At 36.0% G+C, this 19,803-nt stretch overlaps 2 protein-coding genes across 4 annotated transcripts; one reads left to right on the forward strand and one right to left on the reverse strand.

Moving 5' to 3' along the window:
- The first annotated feature begins 339 nt into the window (after window positions 1-339).
- On the forward strand, window positions 340-5,658 carry LOC125245843 (CD48 antigen-like). Its single transcript, XM_048156635.1, has 5 exons — window positions 340-558; window positions 912-1,217; window positions 3,723-4,040; window positions 4,569-4,856; window positions 4,947-5,658. Exons 1-5 carry the CDS (start codon window positions 522-524, stop codon window positions 5,078-5,080), a joined length of 1,083 nt encoding a protein of 360 aa, XP_048012592.1. The 5' UTR covers window positions 340-521; the 3' UTR covers window positions 5,081-5,658.
- A 4,523-nt stretch (window positions 5,659-10,181) lies between these two features.
- Window positions 10,182-17,540, reverse strand: LOC125245842 (gastrula zinc finger protein XlCGF8.2DB-like). Of its 3 annotated transcripts, XM_048156632.1 has the most exons (3): window positions 17,462-17,540; window positions 16,760-16,893; window positions 10,184-11,747 (listed from the first exon to the last, which is right to left on the reverse strand). In XM_048156632.1, the coding sequence occupies exons 2-3, from the start codon at window positions 16,842-16,844 to the stop codon at window positions 10,747-10,749; spliced, it is 1,086 nt and encodes a 361-aa protein (XP_048012589.1). In that variant the 5' UTR covers window positions 16,845-16,893; window positions 17,462-17,540; the 3' UTR covers window positions 10,184-10,746. The 3 variants fall into 3 exon arrangements, with proteins under 3 accessions (XP_048012591.1, XP_048012590.1, XP_048012589.1); XM_048156634.1 differs by lacking the exons at window positions 16,760-16,893; window positions 17,462-17,540 and adding an exon at window positions 14,123-14,176 and having other exon boundaries at window positions 10,182-11,747; XM_048156633.1 differs by lacking the exon at window positions 17,462-17,540 and having other exon boundaries at window positions 10,183-11,747; window positions 16,760-17,455.
- Between the last annotated feature and the right edge of the window lie 2,263 nt (window positions 17,541-19,803).

A 19,803-nucleotide genomic window follows, 5' to 3' on the forward strand; every position in this document is an offset into this window, starting at 1 on the left:
GGGTCATGCCTTCTTTAGGGGGGGTCCAACCCCATAAATCACACCCTGGTCTGCACAACTCCTTCAGGCCCTTGTCATTTCAAGACTGGACTATTGAAATGCTCTTCTGGCTGGACTTCCAACAAGCTCAATCAAACCTCTACAAATGACGCACAACTGGTCTTTATCAAGCCCAAGAGAGCCCAGTCACACCTCTCTTCATCAATATCCAGTCCAGGCATCCCACTGCTTTGCACATTTTGCATGTTCTTTTCATAGTTCAGTTCATGATGTTCTTTCCTATTGAGCTAATGATCTGAATCAGATGTGTTAGCTAAGAAAAACTGCAAAATTTGCAGAGCAGTAGGAACTACAGGAAGTTGCGGCAAAGATATTGTGAAATTGGTTAAAGATGTATGATTATTTTCACAACACTTTAATACACACCAGCTCTCACATCAGTGCATCTGTCATTTTATTACTAAACTCTTTATCTTGAAGAGTTTGTCCTTTCATATTTGTGGATAAAACAAGATTTTTACATGGTTTCGTTCTGTTTGTGCCTGTGGTTTCTGGTTGGTGAGTTTTAAATGTTTTTTATGAGTTTAGTCCTTTCTGCAACTTGTCCTTTATATAACTACATAGAGGCTCAATTACCAGCAGCATTAGTTGATATTGGAGACATTCTCATTTGAATAACCAATTTTCTCAAGAAAAGTGTTGTGTGGAGCTCAAATGAACTTCAGTTTGGTAAATGACAGTTTTATTCAAAATCACCACAAAGATTATTAATTCACACACACCATTTTCCTTCTTTGGCAGCCATTTTGTTGTTTTATTGTACAGTATTATTTATTTCAAATGTAGACTTCAAACTATTTACTGTAGTAAACCATCATAAAAGTCTCACAGTGTTTCTGTTTGTTTTTCAGGTGTTGAGATGAAGCCAGTGTCAGTGAAGGAGGGAGACTCTGTCACTCTACACACTGATAGAGAAATGAGGAATAATGATCTGGTTGTGTGGAGATTTGGGCCTGAAAACACTTTAATAGCTGAAATCAATGTAGTGAACAGCAGTGTGACTGTAAATGATGACTATGATGGGAGATTCAGAGGCAGAATGAAGGTAGATCATCAAACTGGATGTCTGACCATCAAAAACACCAGAATTGAACATGCTGGACGTTATGAACTACAGATCAACCGTATGAAGAAGTTTTTCATTGTCACTGTCAGTGGTGAGTTAAACACCAGTTTCATCTGTTTCATAATTAGTGGCGCTTGCCTCTGACAAAGCATCACTATTGATCTCTTGCATTCTTCTTCCACACAAAACTTTGGTGCACTACTCGTCCCACAGCGTTTGTCATAGACCCATGAATTAGGTGTCAAATCGACCAGCTTACTGAGGAGAGGTATGACTTTTCTAAGTGATTGGACCTATAATATTCGCACAGCGGACGAAAAAGCAGGCAAAAAAATCCCATAGGCTTAAGGTCTGTACACACTGGGATGAATATCACATGCGCTTATCGCCAGCGTTTTTCGAGATGTTTTTTGTGTTCATACCCAAGCGATTTTTACTGTGTGAACGTGCATATTCACTCCCTGACAGTATATGGCGCTTGTGCTTAACAGTAGTGCAAATAAACATATTTATGATATTAATAAAATTAAAGAAGATAAAAATACAGATATAAAATGGCATATATATGACATATGAGAGATGGTAGTCAGAAATGGTAGTGCAAATAAGTCACAATGACAGTAGTGCAAGTGAACGGTAGTGCAAATAAACATATTTATGAAATAGACATTCTCAACTATATTTCTTGAATGTAAAAGAAAAAAAAAACAGTAAAAATTCAGAAATAATACACATCTATTGGTGTGGCCAAGAAGTGGCAGAGCACCCATAGCGTGCGTCTCAATCAGCTCCCTAGTTCAGTAGTCAGGGTTGATCAGGGAGTCGGCCACATTTACACGGTATACTGATACACGACCAAGGAAGCGAGGGAGCTGTTTGAGACGCAGAGATAGTTGGGGGTTGTAGGGGTCTTCCTCGTCTACTTACTTTCTCTTTGTCGTCTTGGTATCAATGTGTGTTTGGCAAGACCGTTTTGTGCTTGAGCACCACCAAGTCATGTTTTACAGTAACTTCAGCAGCTCCAGGTACGTGAACAAAAGTGGCAATCTCATTGGTTGGCAAGTTTTTAATGGGGCGAGTCATACAAAAAAAACAAAGCCGAGGCATTTTTTAAAAAAATGACGCTTTTATGCCTGCCGTCTTTCGCGTCGGTGTGCACAATCACATTGGCACCCTATGTTTAGTCATGAGACATTAAACGTTGGCGATAATCGCACACAATATTCGTCACGGCGTGTACAGGCCTTTACATTGGTGGAATTTTCATGAATTTGAATCCCAACTGCCGTTTTCACACACACATGCAATGCCTTAGACCCCCCCCCCTACAATCTTCATAGCAACACCCTAGCAACCGCCCAGAACACCCTAGCAACAGCCTAGAAACACCCTAACAACCAAATGCTGAGTTTTGCACTGCAACACCTTATCAACCGCATAGCAACACCCTGGCAACTAGCGCTGGATAAACAATATTGACTTCTCGCTGTTAATCGATTCTTAAATCCCAAGAATCGTTTATTCTGTTTTCAGTTGATGAATGAGCAGAATATGTAGCACCACCAATCCAATAAATCGCAATAATCTTTGTGCTTTGTTACTTTTGATATGAAGCAAATTCTCAGATATCAAATGACGTCCATCTTATTATGAGATGCAAAAAATAAATACCGTTTTGGCGCTGTTTAATGTGACGTGACAGATCTCAGTTAAAGCGAAGCGGCAGCGCAGAGTGCATGAACATCCTCTCCTCTGCTTTAATACCAGTTACAGCGCGAAATAAACACGACTAAACATCTGAAGGTATGTTAAAATATACAGTACAACTTACCAAAATCTGTATCATGTCTTGTGTAATACCGCAATCAGTGTTTCAACCTCGGAAAGACGTCAATAAAACAGTTTGTAAACAATGTCACGTAATGTCACATTTACCTCAGAAAAACATATTCAGTGAACATAAACTCATTAGTCAGCAACATTCTGATAAATATACACCGTTACATATTCATTATAATGTTCTTCAATATTTAATGCATGTTTAAATGAATCAGTTATGACAGCCATGATTAAAGTGTTTATATTTAAAAAAAAACAAAAAACAAATTGGAGTAAAAATATGATTATGTAATTCTAAAATTTATTTATTATAAAAACATTTTCTTAATAAAGTAATTTAAGTGTTTGTGTATAAATAATTTAATTTAACCTTCAATATTATAGTAAAGTAGTACCAACTGACTTACAAGTGTTGTTTACAGCATTAGTTTCCTCGAGAAAATTTGCCATGTACTGTAACTGAAATACTACATCCAAAATAATCGATATCGAATCAAAATCATAATCAAATCGAAAGCATATGAATAGAAATCAAATCGAACCATGAACATTGTGTCAATACCCAGCACTACTAGCAACCAAGTGCTGAGTTTTGCCACTGCAAGCACCACTCACATTTTCATCAGGAAATGTACATTCTAGTTTATTCTGTTATTCTTTTCAAACTATTTACTTTAGTGAATGTAGTTTTGCTTTAATAAAGGTATTTTAAAGTCTAAATCTGTGAAAAAATAAACTCTTTCTCTTTGTTCTTCAGGTGTATTTGATCATGATGATGAGATAATGAAGTCAGTGATGGAGGGAGACTCTGTCACTTTACACACTGATAGTGAAATGGAGAATGATGATGATCTGATTCTGTGGCAGTTTGGAAACTACTTAATTGCTGAATTCAATAAAACAGTCAACAGCACCACTGTAAATGATGAGGTTCTCGATGGGAGATTCAGAGGCAGACTGCAGGTGGATCCTCAAACTGGATCTCTGACCATCACAAACACCAGAACTGAACACACTGGATTTTATCCAATGCAGACCAACCATATGAAGAAAGTTTTCATTCTCAGTGTCTATTGTGAGTTTTTTTTTATTAATTTATTAATTCAATTCAATTCACATTTATTTCAATAAATACATATCATTTCAAAGCAGCTTTACAGAGAATGCATGTCAACATTAGAATTTAAAGAATGCAGTTAGCAAATAATGTAATAATTTAGGCAATTAATTTACAATCACTGTTAGCAGTTTAACTGAAGGTAGAAGCAATGAGCTCCTGGAAAAATGAATTACATTAACAATAATTAGGATATAGAAATTGGGCAATGTGCATGTTGATCCAGATGATTGCGTCTTCTGAAGTCCTCGCAGGAGTTGGCGCCGTCTCTTCATAGGTGTTGGTCATCTATTACAGCTTCATTATATTTAGATGTTACATAAAATAACATCTAAAAGATAACATGCTTCTTTAGATCCTTAACATTAAATTGCCTAATTAATTTCCAGGTTTATGTTTAACTTCTATGTCTCTGAATGTTTCTTTCTCATCTACTTCAGTATATTCATTCATCCTCATTTATCTTTATTCTCTCGTGTTTTCCAGCTCCTCTGCCTGTTCCTGTCATCTTCTGTTACTGTCCCCAATCATCATCAACAGTGTCCAGACATGTTCTGCTGTGTTCAGTTTTGAATGCGAGTCAAGCAACGCTCTCCTGGTACAAAGGAAACAGTTTATTCTCCAGCACAAGTGTGTCTGATTTCAGCATCAGTCTCTCTCTACCTCTGGAGGTGGAATATCAGGATGAAAACACCTACAGCTGTGTGCTCAACAATTCATTCACTGAACAGACTCAACGTCTGGACATTAGTCAACTCTGTTACACATGTTCAGGTACGTCAGCGCTGATATTAGTTGATGTTGGCAGTGATATTTGGTAGTTATTCACTGAGCTGATCTCAGTTTCATGTTTTTACTCCTCAGACTCTTTCCGTGGTTGTGATACTGTTGAAGCTGTGATCCGATTGGTTGCCACTGCTCTGGTGGGCATGGCTGCTGCAGCTGCCATTGTTGTGCTGGTTTATGACATAAGATCCAGGAGAGCTGAACAGTATTGAGCACAAATTACCACATCAGGATCCTAAATCATAATGCAATTTCTGATTTTTTTCTACTTTTTTAATATCTTTTATAGTTATTCAATTTTGGCTTTATACAGAGGGGTATTCCAGAAAGTAAGGTTAACTTACCTTCACATATACCCTGAACTCTTGGTTGATTAACCCAAAACATGCTTACTTGAGGTATGCTGGTTCCAAAATTCCAAAAAGACATTCTGAACAGAGCAATGAATCGATGATTCACCATGGAAACAGACGCTAACAAGCAGCATTCTACTTCCTTCTACACTGATCAGGCATAACATTATGACCACCTTCCTAATATTGTGTTGGTCCCAATTTGGCTGCGAAAACAGCCCTAACTCATCGAGCCATGGACTCCACTAGACCCCTGAAGGTGTGCTGTGGTATCTGGCAACAAGATGTTAGCAGCAGCAAACAGTTCTTGAGCAAACTGAGCTACAGTAGCTCATCTGTTGGATCGGACCACACTGGCCAGCCTTCGCTCCCCGCGTGCATCAGTGAGCCTTGGTCGCCCATGACCCTGTCGCCGGTTCACCACTCTTTTGATAGATACTGACCACTGCAGACTGGGAACACCCCACAAGAGCTGCAGTTTTGGAGATGCTATGACCCAGTCATCTAGCCATCACAATTTGGTCCTTGTCAAACTCGCTCAAATCCTTACGCTTGCCCATTTTTCCTGTTTCTAACACATCAAATTTGAGGACAAAATGTTAACTTGCTGCCTAATATATCCCACCCACTAATAGGTGCCATGATGAAGAGATAATCAGTGTTATTTACTTCACCTGTCAGTGGTCATAATGTTATGCCTGATTGTTGTATATATAAACAAGGTCATGTTCAAAGAGTAAGTTGCTATAGCTCCTTACTTACCCTGAAAGTTACCTCCGTTTTTGGAACCGAAAGTTGAGGTTAATCGCTTACTTACTCTTAAACATACCCGTGTATGTCAAATAACCTGCTTTCTGGAATAACCTGACAGTTCTCAACCACAATAATACTTTTACCGCAACAGCACGAATGCATATATGTATATCTGCTGCCTTTGTAGTAAATGTAGGCTAGATATACAGTGAAGATAATCATAGTACATATGCACATTTTGCCTGAACCACACATTAATAGGTTTCATATTTTTTAAATGAAAATGAAAAGAGGCAGGGTTGTGTTTTATATTATGTTTTGTTATATAGCCTACATGAAGTAAAGATAATCAATGCACACGTTGCCTGAGCCACATTTGTGTGGCGCCTCGTGTTGTCATTCCCCTTGTAGAACGCACAAATGACGATTCTCTGTCAACCAATCAATGTTCTGCAGAGTGTAGCTCCACCCTTTTGGTACGATACTATTGTGCTTGTTACACCAACGAAAGGGTCCCAAAAAAGTGGTACGGTACAGTTTGGAATTAGGGTACCATTCACAACTGGAAAAGCTATGCATGTCAATAGGTTATGTGCCTTGTTTTGTCAGTAGAAAAAGTACATACTTTTGAGTGTTTAGCAGAAGAGTAGGAAAGCTTTGGGACATTTTTAAATATCTAATCTTTGTTTTTTTTAAATTATCCAATTGTGCTTAAATATTTCAAAATGTTAGCTTTATTACATTTTTATAAAAGTTTGTTATATTCTACTTTTGCAATTATTTCTACATATTTAGTGCTTGCTTTCTTTAAATTTAACCAATATTGTTTGTCTCTCATTCTTGTTGAAATAATGATAAAGTTTTTTACAAGACCTTGTCATGTTCTTAAAAAAAATATTAAACTGATATTAAACCGTTTGTATGTAACTCTTGTATGTGATTGTCTGGCTAAACATTACCAATAATAAATAAAAATATCAAAGATAAGTTAATAATTTCTCCCCCATAAATTACATATTTTCAATATTTACATGGTCTTGTTTTAAGCTACTTATTACAGGTTTGCATATATAGTGTTTATATTCCCTGTGTGAGTTGATAATGAGGAATACAGACTCATGTTCTTATTCTTGTAACATTTTTACATTTTTATTGTCTGTATGCAGTAACACTGCAGTTTCTTAATTAAAACAGTGCAAAACGAAAATAGTACAAAGCAAGGCTTCTGCATGTCATCCACACCAATTGCAAAAGCAGATGTAACATGATTTAGCATTTATTCTGTGAAACTGGTAAATAAAATACATTTTGACACAGAGACATTTATCCTGATGCAGACTTTGCCTTTGCTTTAACTGTAATGAACACATCAGTTTCTGTCAAACAAAATAGCTACTATTTTAATACAACTAATTTGTTTGACAGAAACTTTCTTTAATAAGTCTTTACCTGACTGGGTTCTTCTGTGCTCGAAATCACTCAAAACTTTTGATAATTCAATAATCTCTATTTAGTTTTCACAACATATTAGTTGTAAAAAGTGTTAAAATACAGTCTCGTCTCGTTCTTGTGAACCCATTATCACGCACCATCTGATCTTGTAAGCGTATGGTCACAGCCATAGAGATTATGGTTAACTTGTAGAGACTTTGATTATCAACACGATAAAACAGTAGAAATAAAATTAATTTATTAAGTGAAAATATATACAAGAGAAAATATCACACTTAATACAACTAGAAGGATGACTAACCTACTAATAAATAAAAGAATCCATAATCAAAAGAGAAACTACCAACTAACACAAACTTAAATGGAATGAACAGCCAGCAGATAAACATCAGTTATATTCGGGTGAAGCAATGAACAGGAAATTAACAGTCTTATGAAGGGAAGTCATATGTGGTCTGTCTCTCAAGACGATGATATGAATATTAAATAGGCATTTATTATGAACTCAGATAGCATGTATAACGTTTGTATCTGTCATAAGCTGACCCTAGATAAACAGCCTCTGTGTAAACATCCTTTTCAAGATCGTTTGAAAAGAGAGTTTATATTTACATTGCAGGTGGTTGGGTGATTAGTCCAGTGGTGAGGGATATCTTCCACTGGGGATTCTTGTTGTTTGCAGTGGGAGAAGCAATTGCTTTCCATCAGTCATGTTCACCGAATGCTGGTGGTTTGTGGGTATTCCAGAGAACTGTAAGTCAGGCAATGTTGAATATGCATGCAGGGTCCACTTGCAAAATTATAACCTTGGTTGTGCTGTTGTCCCTTTCCTCGTCAGATCAGAAATTCAAAACAACACTATGTCCACCTGGGGATACACTTATCCCTATTCACTTATTTGCACTGTCCCAAGTACACAGTTAAAGGAACACTCCACTTTTTTTTTGAAAATAGGCTAATTTTCCAACTCCCATAGAGTTAAACAGTTGAGTTTTACTGTTTTCGAGTCCATTCAGTCGATCTCCAGGTCTGGCGGTACCACTTTTAGCATAGCTTAGCATAGTTCATTGAATCTGATTAGACCGTTAGCATCTCGCTCAAAAATGACTAAAGAGTTTCAATATTTTTCCTATTTAAAACTTGACTCTTCTGTAGTTACAACATGTACTAAGACCGACGGAAAATGAAAAGTTGTGATTTTCTAGGCCGATATGGCTAGGAACTATACTCTCATTCCAACGTAATAATCAAGGAACTTTGCTGCCGTACCATGAGTGCAGCAGGCGAAATGATATTACGCAGCACCTCTCACAAATGTCTTCATGGTTGCAAGGCACGCTCCCCATCCGTCGGTCTTAATACACGATGTAACTACAGAAGAGTCAAGTTTTATATAGGAAAAATAATCAAAATTCTTTGGTCATTTTTGAGCGAGATGCTAATGGTCTAATCAGATTCAATTAACTATGCTAAGCTATGCTAAAAGTGATACTGCCAGACCCAGAGATCGGCTGAATGGATTCGAAAATGGTAAAACTCAACTGTTTAACTGTAGGCGAGTTGGAAAATGAGCCTATTTTCGAAAAAAGTGGAGTGTTCCTTTAACCCTTATAGGGTCTTTGGGGTCTGCACAGACCCCAAATGACGTTTGCTCAAATAAAAAAAAAAGTTCTCTTTGTCCAAATCACATGAAACTTTGTACAGTTGTTAACACTTTCTAGATCTACAAAGAAAAAAAAAATGGAGTGATATCTTGTTTTTATGTTAGTGGGTCTTCGGGGTCTCCACAGACCCCAGGCAACAAAATGTAATTTTGTAAAAAAAAAAACAATTGTTTTTTTAAAAAACAAATGTAATTTTACTCTGTTTATTAATGTTTTTACTTCATATTTGTGCAGTTTTTCTTTTAAATTTATATAAATAATTTTTTTTTTTTTTTTACAAAAACAGCTTATTATGTAAAATTCACTTTATAAAAATGCAGTTTTAAAAGTAAAAAAAAACAACATAACTTTTACCAGTAGATGGCTGCAGAGCTCTACTATATGCTATATGTTATTTGACTGACTGAAAGTATTTTTCAGTTGGATTTATATCTAAATATTATGAAATCACAATTATAACAATAAAAGACAATAAAAAAATACTTTTTGTCAAAGTTTAGCATTTTTTTTGTACTGAAAAAAAAAAAGTTTTTCAAAAATGTTGATTTTGAGGATGAATTTTGTCCAATTTCTAAGTGGGGTCTCATCATAATGTAACAATATTGAAAAACTGATTTTTTTCATAAAAAGTACTAAACTTTGACAAAAAGTAGCCTTTATTGTTATAATTGTGATTTCGGAATATTTAGATATGAATCCAACTGAAAAATACTTGTAAAAAGATGTCTTTCAGTCAGTCAAATAGCACATAGCAAATACTGCAGCCATTTACTGGTAAAAGTGATAATTTTTTTACTTTTATAACTGCATTTTCCAAAAGATGGGCAAAAATCATACACTAAACCATGTCAAATTATCCATGTTATCCCCATGAATGAAATTTAGAAATGTGGGTCTTTTATAAAGTGAATTTTACATAAAAAGCTGTTTTTGTATAAAAACCTACTTAAAAAATATATTTTTTTTTTATATATATAAATTTAAAAAATATGATAAATCCTCCAAAAACTTCACAGACATGGAGTAAAAACATTAATAAACAGAGTAAAATTACATTTGTTAAAAAAAAACAAACAAAAAAAAAAAACAAGTATTTTGTTACAAAATTGCATTTTGTTGCCTGGGGTCTGTGGAGACCCCGAAGACCCTGAGTGTACTTCCCAAACGCAGACCGCACAAGGGTTAAAACAAACAGTGTCTTTAGAATTTTAGATATGCATTATTTTATTTCCAAACCTCTTTAAAAATCATTAGGGCAGTGTCCTGAACCCATAAGGCCTGGTTTCACAGACAGGGCTTACCCTAAGCTAGGATTAGGCCTTAGTTCAATTAGGGCATTTAAGTAGCTTTTATAAAAGTTTACTAGAAGGAAAAAAAACAACAACTTACTGGTGTGCATCTTGAGACAAAACAATGACACGGACATATTTTAAGATATGTCAGTACAAGTTACTTTCAGTTAAAACAGCTCAAACATGCAGTTTAGTCTGAGATTAGGCTTGAGCCTTGTTTGTGAAACTGGGGGACAGAGTCCAAACTGTTGTAAAGTGGGGACCAGTGGTGAAGTCTTCTCTGCTGTTTACTGCACTCCAGAGCAGATGTGCAGGTGATGGTTTAAATTGTTCCTTTTCAACCTCTTTCAAACTCTACAATTTTTCATGAATGTGTTTGCAAATGTCGTTTCAGGTCTCTCCGATATGTGAAACTCATGTCACACTTTAGACATGTAAAAGGCTTCTCTCCAGTGTGAAGTCTCATGTGAGCTTTAAGATTTCCTTTTTGTGAGAAGTTCTTACCGCACAGTTCGCAGGTGTGAGGCGTCCCTTCAATGTGAAGACTTTTTGTGTGAAGGCGGAGGCTGGTTTTATGATTGAAACTCTTTCCACATTGATCGCATTTACAACTGTTCTCTCCTGAGTGAATCGTCATGTGGAAATTAAGGCTTACCTTGCGAGTGAAACTCTTTCCACAGTCAGCACATACGAACGGCTTTGCTCCAGTGTGACGATTCATGTGATACCTAAGGTTTAGTTCTGTTGTGAAGCTCTTTTCACACCGATCACATTTGAACGGCTTTTCTCCTGTGTGACTTCTCATGTGGGATGTAAGGGTGTTTTTATGTGTGAAACTCTGTCCACACTGAGGGCAGGTGTAAGGCTTTTCTCCAGTGTGAATTCTCATGTGGACTTTAAGGTTTCCTTTTTGATTGAAACTGCTTCCACACTGTTGGCAGGTGTAAGGGTTCTCTACATTGTGAATATGCATGTGGACTACAAGGTTTTGTTTTTTAGTGAAACCTTTTCCACACTGTCGGCAGGAGTAAGGGATCTCTCCAGTGTGTAGCCTTATGTGGGTATTAAGGTTTGTTTTTTGGCTGAAACTTTTTCCACACTGTTGGCAGGTGAAAGGCTTCTCTCCAGTGTGAACTCTCATGTGGACTTCAAGATTTTGTCTTATACTGAAACTCTTTCCACACTGTTCGCAGCTGAAATGGCTGTTAGATTTGGTCTTCTGACCTCTTTTTTCTTGTGAGGAAGTCTTTGTGGATTTTTTTCTAGTTGTGCAAAAATTATATTTCTCATACTGATTTTTCTTGTACCAACTTTTGTCTTCTATTTCATTCAGTTCTTCACTCTCCTCTTTCAGTGGCATTAGGTCTAAGGTAAAAAAATAAATAAATAAACAAGTTAACACCAGTTTAATTACACAAAGCAGCAGACATCAAAACCAGCATAAGACACGAAAACGTACTGAAAATGGCAACTTAAAGGGATTATTCCTGTAATCTCAGAACTTCATATCAATATTGTCAACTCTTTGCTTTCTTAACTTTCAAACTTTTATGCTGCATGTTATCAAACCCCTTATCAAACACAGCTTGACCATGGGAGAACTGGTTGGTTTTCAGATTTAAAGGCATCACTTCATGAAAATGGACTTTCTTTTCTGCACCAGTTAAAACTGCAGTCCGTAAATTGTCTCTTTGTCGCCATCTCTGTTTGAAACCTGCAATTGCAGTTGTTTGCGGAATTGTCATCTTTACGTGGGCTGTGCCTTGGCACGGCTCTTCAGCATGGATAAATCTAATGTTTGCTGTCGTTGTGGATACTGTACTTCGGAATCACAGATTATATTCTTGGAAGTATGACCAATATAAGAATTTTCACAGGAAAATGTATGAACAAGTAAGTAACATGTCTGCCACTTTTGTTCTGACTGAGAAAAAAAAAAGGCAGTAAATCGCGCTGCCAATGGTGATTAAATCTAACGATCGCTTAATTTGGATTACGTCAAACTGTGCAAATCATTATTAAATGTTCTACTTTGTTCTCAAATTGTTTGTTAAAGGATTAGTTCACTTTCAAATAAAATTTTCCTGATAATTTACTCACCCCCATGTCAAGCACTTGGAAGGCGATCTTTTGTTTATATAAAGCATATACATTTAATTTTTTTTTGAAAATAACTGATCGTTTCGCTAGATAAGACCCTTATTCCTCGTCTGGTATCGTTTAAAGCCCTTTGAAGCTGCACTGAAACTGTAATTTTGACCTTCAACCGTTTGGTGCCCATTGAAGTCCACTATAAGGAGAATAATCCTGGCATGTTTTCATCAAAAACCTTAATTTCTTTTAGACTGAAGAAAGAAAGACATGAACATCTTGGATGACATGGGGGTGAGTAAATTATCAGGAAATTTTATATGAAAGTGAACAGATCCTTTAACAACATCAGCATTGTGCGACTGTGTATTTAGTGTATTAGCGTAACCTGTAGATTTAAATTTCTGTACAGTCTAATCTCTAAAGTTAATTTGTCATACCATACAATCTGCCATCTAAAAGATACGTTTAATTATTGCAGCTGCTGTGAGAAAAGGCTATAAATGATCCGTTTCACATGCCATACAGCCTACTAGCTGGGACTTGTTCTTTATGTATACAGACGTGTGCCTGGGAGGCCCCGGTGAGTTCTCCTTAGGGGGATCCCCCCAGTGGTGTAGTCTACGTGATACGCAGGTATATGCCTTATACCCACTAGGAAAGGTCAAGGATTTCCGTATATCCACTTAAAAAAGCGCAAGAATACGGATTTGGCGCTCTTTAATGTGACGCGACAGATCACAGTGCCTCAGTTCAAAAGAAGCTGCAGCCTGACGCGCACATGAACTGATCCTCTCCTCCGCTTTAATACCAGTTACAATGCGAAATAAACATGAATGAACACCTAAAGGTATGTTAAAGGATACAGAACAACTGACCAACATCCATATCATGTCATGTAATCATTTAATCAGTATTTCAACCACGGAAAGAAGTTAACAGCTTGTAAACAAACGTAACGTCACAATTACCTTAGAACAAACATATTCATCATGACCATAAACTTGTTAGTAAGCTAGAAAAATTAACTATAGAGAGGAGCATTTAGCTAAATATATGCACCATTTTACATATTGATTATAATTTTTAATGTTCTTCAATTGCCTATATAATGCATGTTTGAATAAATTCATCAAGTTGACAGCCACCATTTAAATGTTTATATTTAAAAAAAGAGAAAGTTAGTTAAAGTTAGTGGGCCTATTATAACTTTATTATTATTATATATATATGAGCAATATCACACGAGTAGCCGTGCTGATATACAGCCATATCGCACGGCTACGAGTGTGATATTGCGTTTATACAACAGTTCGACGGCACGAGTGTGTAAATAAATAAGAACAACAACGGAGTGTCTTTAAAACCGTCTTTTGTGCAGCACTACTTCCTTCCGCCACGGATTCAAATCTCAATTTGACAGTTGGACCAAGCCTCCGTTACTAACTCTAAAACGTCACTTCAGAACTAGTAACGAAGGAACGTTTCAAAACTCAAGTTGTCAGTTGAACCAAGCCTCCGTTACTAACTCTAAAACGTCACTTTAGAACTAGTAACGAAGGAACGTTGAGTCGCTTCATTGAAACACATTGAATTTTGTACAGTATTAGAGAGAGAGAGAGAGAGAGAGAGAGAGAGTAGGCTATTACCTGTGTCTGGTATATTGCATTACATTCATTCTTCAAGTCGATGTCCATAATATTATATCCTTTATACAAGTCCGTTTGAATGTCCGCTGAGGAAAGCGATCTTTGTATTTGTCCTTTTCCGTAACATCCATTACACCACAGCGCTAAAACAACTTCCTTTTGCAAAAGTTCCTTTCAATTTAAAAGTCTCTTGTGCTTCACTGACTCATTCTCCTGTAAAGTGTTGCCACCATCTAATGGCGTATTAATGTAATGTTCACTCAATCCATATTACTTAATGGACATATTTATATAAAATCATATTTATTAACAATAATATTTAGAACAACAAATAAGCACAACTGTACAGTTCAGTCAAACATAAAGCACTAGTAAAAAAATTAGGTCACCATTTACGCTTGTATGTGGGTTTTACAAATATTTAACGAATGAAAAGGATTTTAAAGAGCTTGTGACAAAACCTCCTAACTCCATTGGATCCTCAAACTGTCAATCAAGCCTCATTAATCTGCCTCACCTCCTGAATAAAGTGCGCAGGCAGTTTGGACATCTCCTCTGTGCAATGCAAAGGTAAATAAAGATCTGATGTTTGAAAAAAAAAAAATTGTAAAGCGTTTTCTTTACTCAAAAAAAAACATATGTTTATAAAGTTTAATGTTTTATGTATTACGTAGCGGAGAAGAGTCTGATATGTCCCGTCTAGTTGTAGCCAATGTGCTATATAAGGATGTAACGTAACGTTTATTATTATCAAATTTAATATAGCACAATTCGACTTGCTCTGGAACAAATAATAGATTAAGAAGACCAAAGATTGCCCGTTCTATGTACTCAAATTGAATTATGTCTCATGTTTAACCACTATAAGAGCCAGCGGCAAATCCCCAAGGCACTGGCCGAGATGAAGCTGTTCTCGGCGGTTACAGAAGCACTGAACGGCCGCTGACGCACTCGAGCTCGCATCTCCGAAAACGTCAAAACAAATTGTAAAATAGGCGCTGTTATTAAATATGAGTCACATATTTCAGGTCTAAACAACTACATTCTCGCCTAAAAAACTATTAAAACTACAGTTCGTGGTACAAGAAGTAGTATTTGTAAAAATTACGGTTGATTTGATCGGCCGCCATGACGGTCACTTCAAGCGGAGTGATACAAACGGTGAAAAGGCAGTAGGAGTGCTGTTATCACTGAAATATCGCATGGCTATCAGCCAATCAGATTCGAGAACCAGACAGAACTGTTGTATAAATAAATATATATATATATATATATATATATATATATATAAACAACTTACTACTGAAGGGTAATTTAAGTTTGTATACAAATTGGTTCATTTAACCTTCAATATTAATGTACCAACTGATTCCCATGTGTATTTTACAGCATTAGTTAAGAGATTTTTTTTTTCTTGAGAAAATTTTTCATGTACTGTACCTGATATACAGTATATCCAAAGTAACTGATATTGACTCAATGCAAGCTTGTGAATTCAAATGCATAACTATGATGACAGACTGGCAGGAAATGGTGCAAAACAAGAGTCCAAACAGGGTGATATTGTGACATACTGATATGCCTAATCTTTCTATTAATGTTAATAATAGTTGCAACTTGCACTCTTGTGCAAATGTGCATTGAAAATTGCCAGATGATAAAACCTGTGCTCCAGGGACCATATTCATGTAACATCTAAGGCCAAATGTAGATCTTAACTGGCTGAGTTAGATGGAGATTGACAATAAACAGTAGAAAATCAGTCCAGTCTTTCCAGCCTTGACCCAGAGGAAGCCCAAAAGTGACAGTGGAAACGTAACTGGCCCTAGCCCACCCACCTTTGGTCTGAGAGTGGAAATGCAGCTATTCACTCATATACCTTTTTTATATTGTCATTATACATACCAAAAACCTTCAAGCTGGCTATTAAACTTCTTATTAAAATTAGTATTTGGATTAGTCATTTTCGACTTCTTGAAACCTCTGTGTTTTTTTTATTATTTCAGATTTAATTATTGGACCAAAAACTTCTTCACGTAATAACCTAGAATACTATCTAACACTTGATGGCTGCTCTGTTAAATCTTTGTTGTCATCTAGGAACCTGGGTGTGCTCTTTGACACCAATCTTTCATTTGAAGCTACATTTCTAGCATTTGTAAAACCACATTCTTCCATCTTAAAAATATATCTAAGCTACGACATATGCTCTCAATGAAAAATGCAAAACAATTAATACATGAAAGGTCTTTGATGTCGTGTTTTGCGCCACTGTTGTCAAACAAAGTAAAAGCGATTATTCATTTGGTTGCTAATTATTAAAGTTTCATTCATTTTTCAGTGCATTTGTTTTACACTATAGGGATATTACTGTCATGGGAATAGTATTATAACCATTATTATTATTATTAATATTATGTAGTGTAATGTAGACTGACACTATTACAACTAAAAGAGGGTTGAGTCCCCTTTAAAAAGTTCACGTACAAGTCAATGCACAGACTTTTTTTACACACTGAATATGGGTTGGAGCTTCTCATTTTTAACTCAAAGTGCACCAGATTTATTGATTTCTTTAGGACTTGATATTTTAATAAGGATCAAATGACTTAATTCAGCTTTGAGAATGAAACTAACCTGTTTGTGTCTCATTTTCTTCTTGGTTCACACTGAACGTTTCTTCAATCCTCATTTCTTCACTCTCCTCTTTAATAAACGCCATCTTTATAAAAGTGTGTTACGTGGATCTCAGCTGCTTCACCAGGAGTTTTCTGTTTGGACAAATTGTCATGTTTAAGATGAGAATAATTAACAGAAAGAAAAATAAATCCTCCCTAGTTCAGTAGTCAGCGCACTGGTAAGGGAGTCATAAATACACTTCGTACTTATTTACGATTTATATTTGCTACTTATTTGCTTTTAGATTATATTTAATCGATTACACTTTTATCTAAACATTTGCTATTGGTTAATTAAAGTTGTCATTACAAATGTTTGTGTTCTTGTTGCATTTACTCCGTTTTAACCAGCAAGTGTCACTTAATCTTGAATGGGAGTTTCAAAAAGTTAAGTTTCTCACTTAGTTATTATTTCTCAATAAGTTTATCACTACTTGCCAGTGACAGAATTCGTGTTTACAATAAACTGATTAACGAAATACGACGGGAAATGAGACACAACTTTTCTGTTACTCGTGTGCGGATGCGCTTTACTCATAAAAATAACGTTATTCAGCATGACAGTGTTGCATTCAATATAAGTAACTCGTTTTGTATAGCTTGTTAATACGATACAATCGATTGGACGGCTTGTATCGATTTAAGCAGAGTATAAACAAACCCTTGTTCAGTCGAATCTCAACAAACGCAATAAAAGCGGCGCAGCCTTGTGACGTCATATCGCCAGACCAAAATAAAAGCCCTGTCACAAAAGTACATAGAAAAAACAATTATACCATATCCCTGAATTAAAATTTAAATGGTGACTTGAGTAAAAAAAAAAAAAAAAAAAAAAAGAAGGTGTTAAAAGTTCATAAATATTTTATAGCTACATTCAGTATTGATTTTTTTTTTTTAATCTCTAATGAACTGTAAGGTTAATTTAGTCTAAAAATACCTTGGTAAAAATTCTTCCATGAAACAGTAGAAGATAAACAAAAGAAGCAATACAAATTTCAAATACATTTGAAACATATTGCTAGAAAAACAGTTCAATCTAATTAAAATCAAGCATTTCACAGCTTTTTAATAAAAGATAGTAAGTCAAGCCTCAGATGTCAAGGGTCATTTGTGTGAGTTGCTGCCTATTGTAGCAGGAATAATTAGTTTGGTCTGGAGAGCCATACCCTTTGAGATTTAAGGAACCAATTGGGGCCATATGTGACGTTTCAGGTGATTTCCGGGAGTGCGTTTATTTGAATGTCGCTTGTGGGACTTTCTGAGTGCAAATTTGCCATCAGTTTGCCTGGAGTACATTGCGTTGCTGTTGCAAGCAGCGTATACTCAGCATTGGGCTTTTCTGTGTCATCTACATTCTTACAGGTTTGAGTGTAGGGTTGGGTACTGAACTCTGTACATTTAAGGGCACCGACTGAAATACGTCAGTACTACTGAGTACCAATTCACATTAAATCAATTACTGCCAAATTTCAAAACACGAGAAGGCATCTGGGCAATTGATTTAATGTGAATTGGTACTCACATTGACAGTGTTGTCTAATAAATGGGATCTACTCTCACACACACACACACACACAAAAGAAAAAAATGCAGTATTTGTAAATTATTCACATTGTTCTTATGACCTGTGTTAATAAAACATTAGTTTTAATAATTTCATTCTTATGTTTACAAAGTGCACACATGACCAACACTGGGCAAAGTGGAAAGAATGAAGACTCTATTTGCTCAAAAAGAAAAGGAAAATGCTTTTCCATGAGAAAATACAAAACTTGTCAGGCTTCTTACTTAGTTGAATCTTCTTACTAAGATCAATTTCTGACCAAGAGATATTTAGACAATGCAAAATCAAAGATTCACTGAAAGGTCTGCTTCAGAGTTGCAGAGGACTTGAACATTTCTCAACTATAAATAATAAAATATATTCATATAAATACATTTTATGTGAAGTTGTGATTCATTGGTTGTAATGTTGATCTCATATTGGTGGGACACAGAATCTGCTGTATTTGAAACTGGATGTATTGCAGGTGCTTGAAACTGCTGCTCTACTGACAAGATGGGGATGCTGTCAATCTTTTATGGATCAGATCATATGAAGCTCTTCTGCAATTGGCAGGACGTCTATCACTTTTTGTTCTCCTCAACTTCACCCATCACATCCATTCATGTGTGTCTGCAAATCCAGATGTCCTGTAAAATAATTAATTGATTTTTATTTGAGGAAAACTGCAGAGCTGTAGTGCCTGGACCAATCAGACAATCGAACAGACCCCTCAAGACCTTAAAGGCCCCGGTATACTCTGTAGCATCTGGACCAATCAGCCACACAATTATTCATTGTATTAATGAATTACCCATAAACTCACTCTCACTATCAAAGTTATCTGAACCCATCCCCCTAAAACTGCAACCAGCATCCCAAGTGTGGCCCACACAGGCCAACCTAGGTGTCCTGTTACAGATATATGGTACTTTTATGATCTGGAAGAATGCTGTAGAGACTAGTGACTCATTCTTTCTGAGAAGGACAAATAAACTCTCTTAATCCTATGTATTCTCTATATAACCACTTGGGAAATGTATAAACATGTATCCAATTTTCCCATCTCATGACTTTCCTTTTATAGGCTTTATTCTATGTATTAATTCTCTCTTTTGAACTATTTTGGTATTAATGTTCCATAGTCGCAAATGTATAGTTAACTGAGATCACATTGGCAGCATGTTTGGTATCTACGGACTCCAACTTTCATTTCCTATTTGGTAATTTATGTTACATGTTACTAACTCTGTGACATGTTAGTATTATAAGAATCTAGAAGGTTATTCTCTCATTCATCCAATCCAGTGTCTTATGCTAATATCTTGCTACAGAACAAAGACTCGTAAAACTTCCCTCTGAAAGGGAAACTCCTTATTGGCTCAGACACCTCCAGAGGGTGTGACATCTTCACCCCTTATATTCACTGATCACAAGATCAAACCCCCTTCTCTTCCTGC

This window comes from Megalobrama amblycephala, linkage group LG14, assembly GCF_018812025.1.
Source record: "Megalobrama amblycephala isolate DHTTF-2021 linkage group LG14, ASM1881202v1, whole genome shotgun sequence".
Classification (NCBI taxonomy): Eukaryota; Metazoa; Chordata; class Actinopteri; order Cypriniformes; family Xenocyprididae; genus Megalobrama; species Megalobrama amblycephala.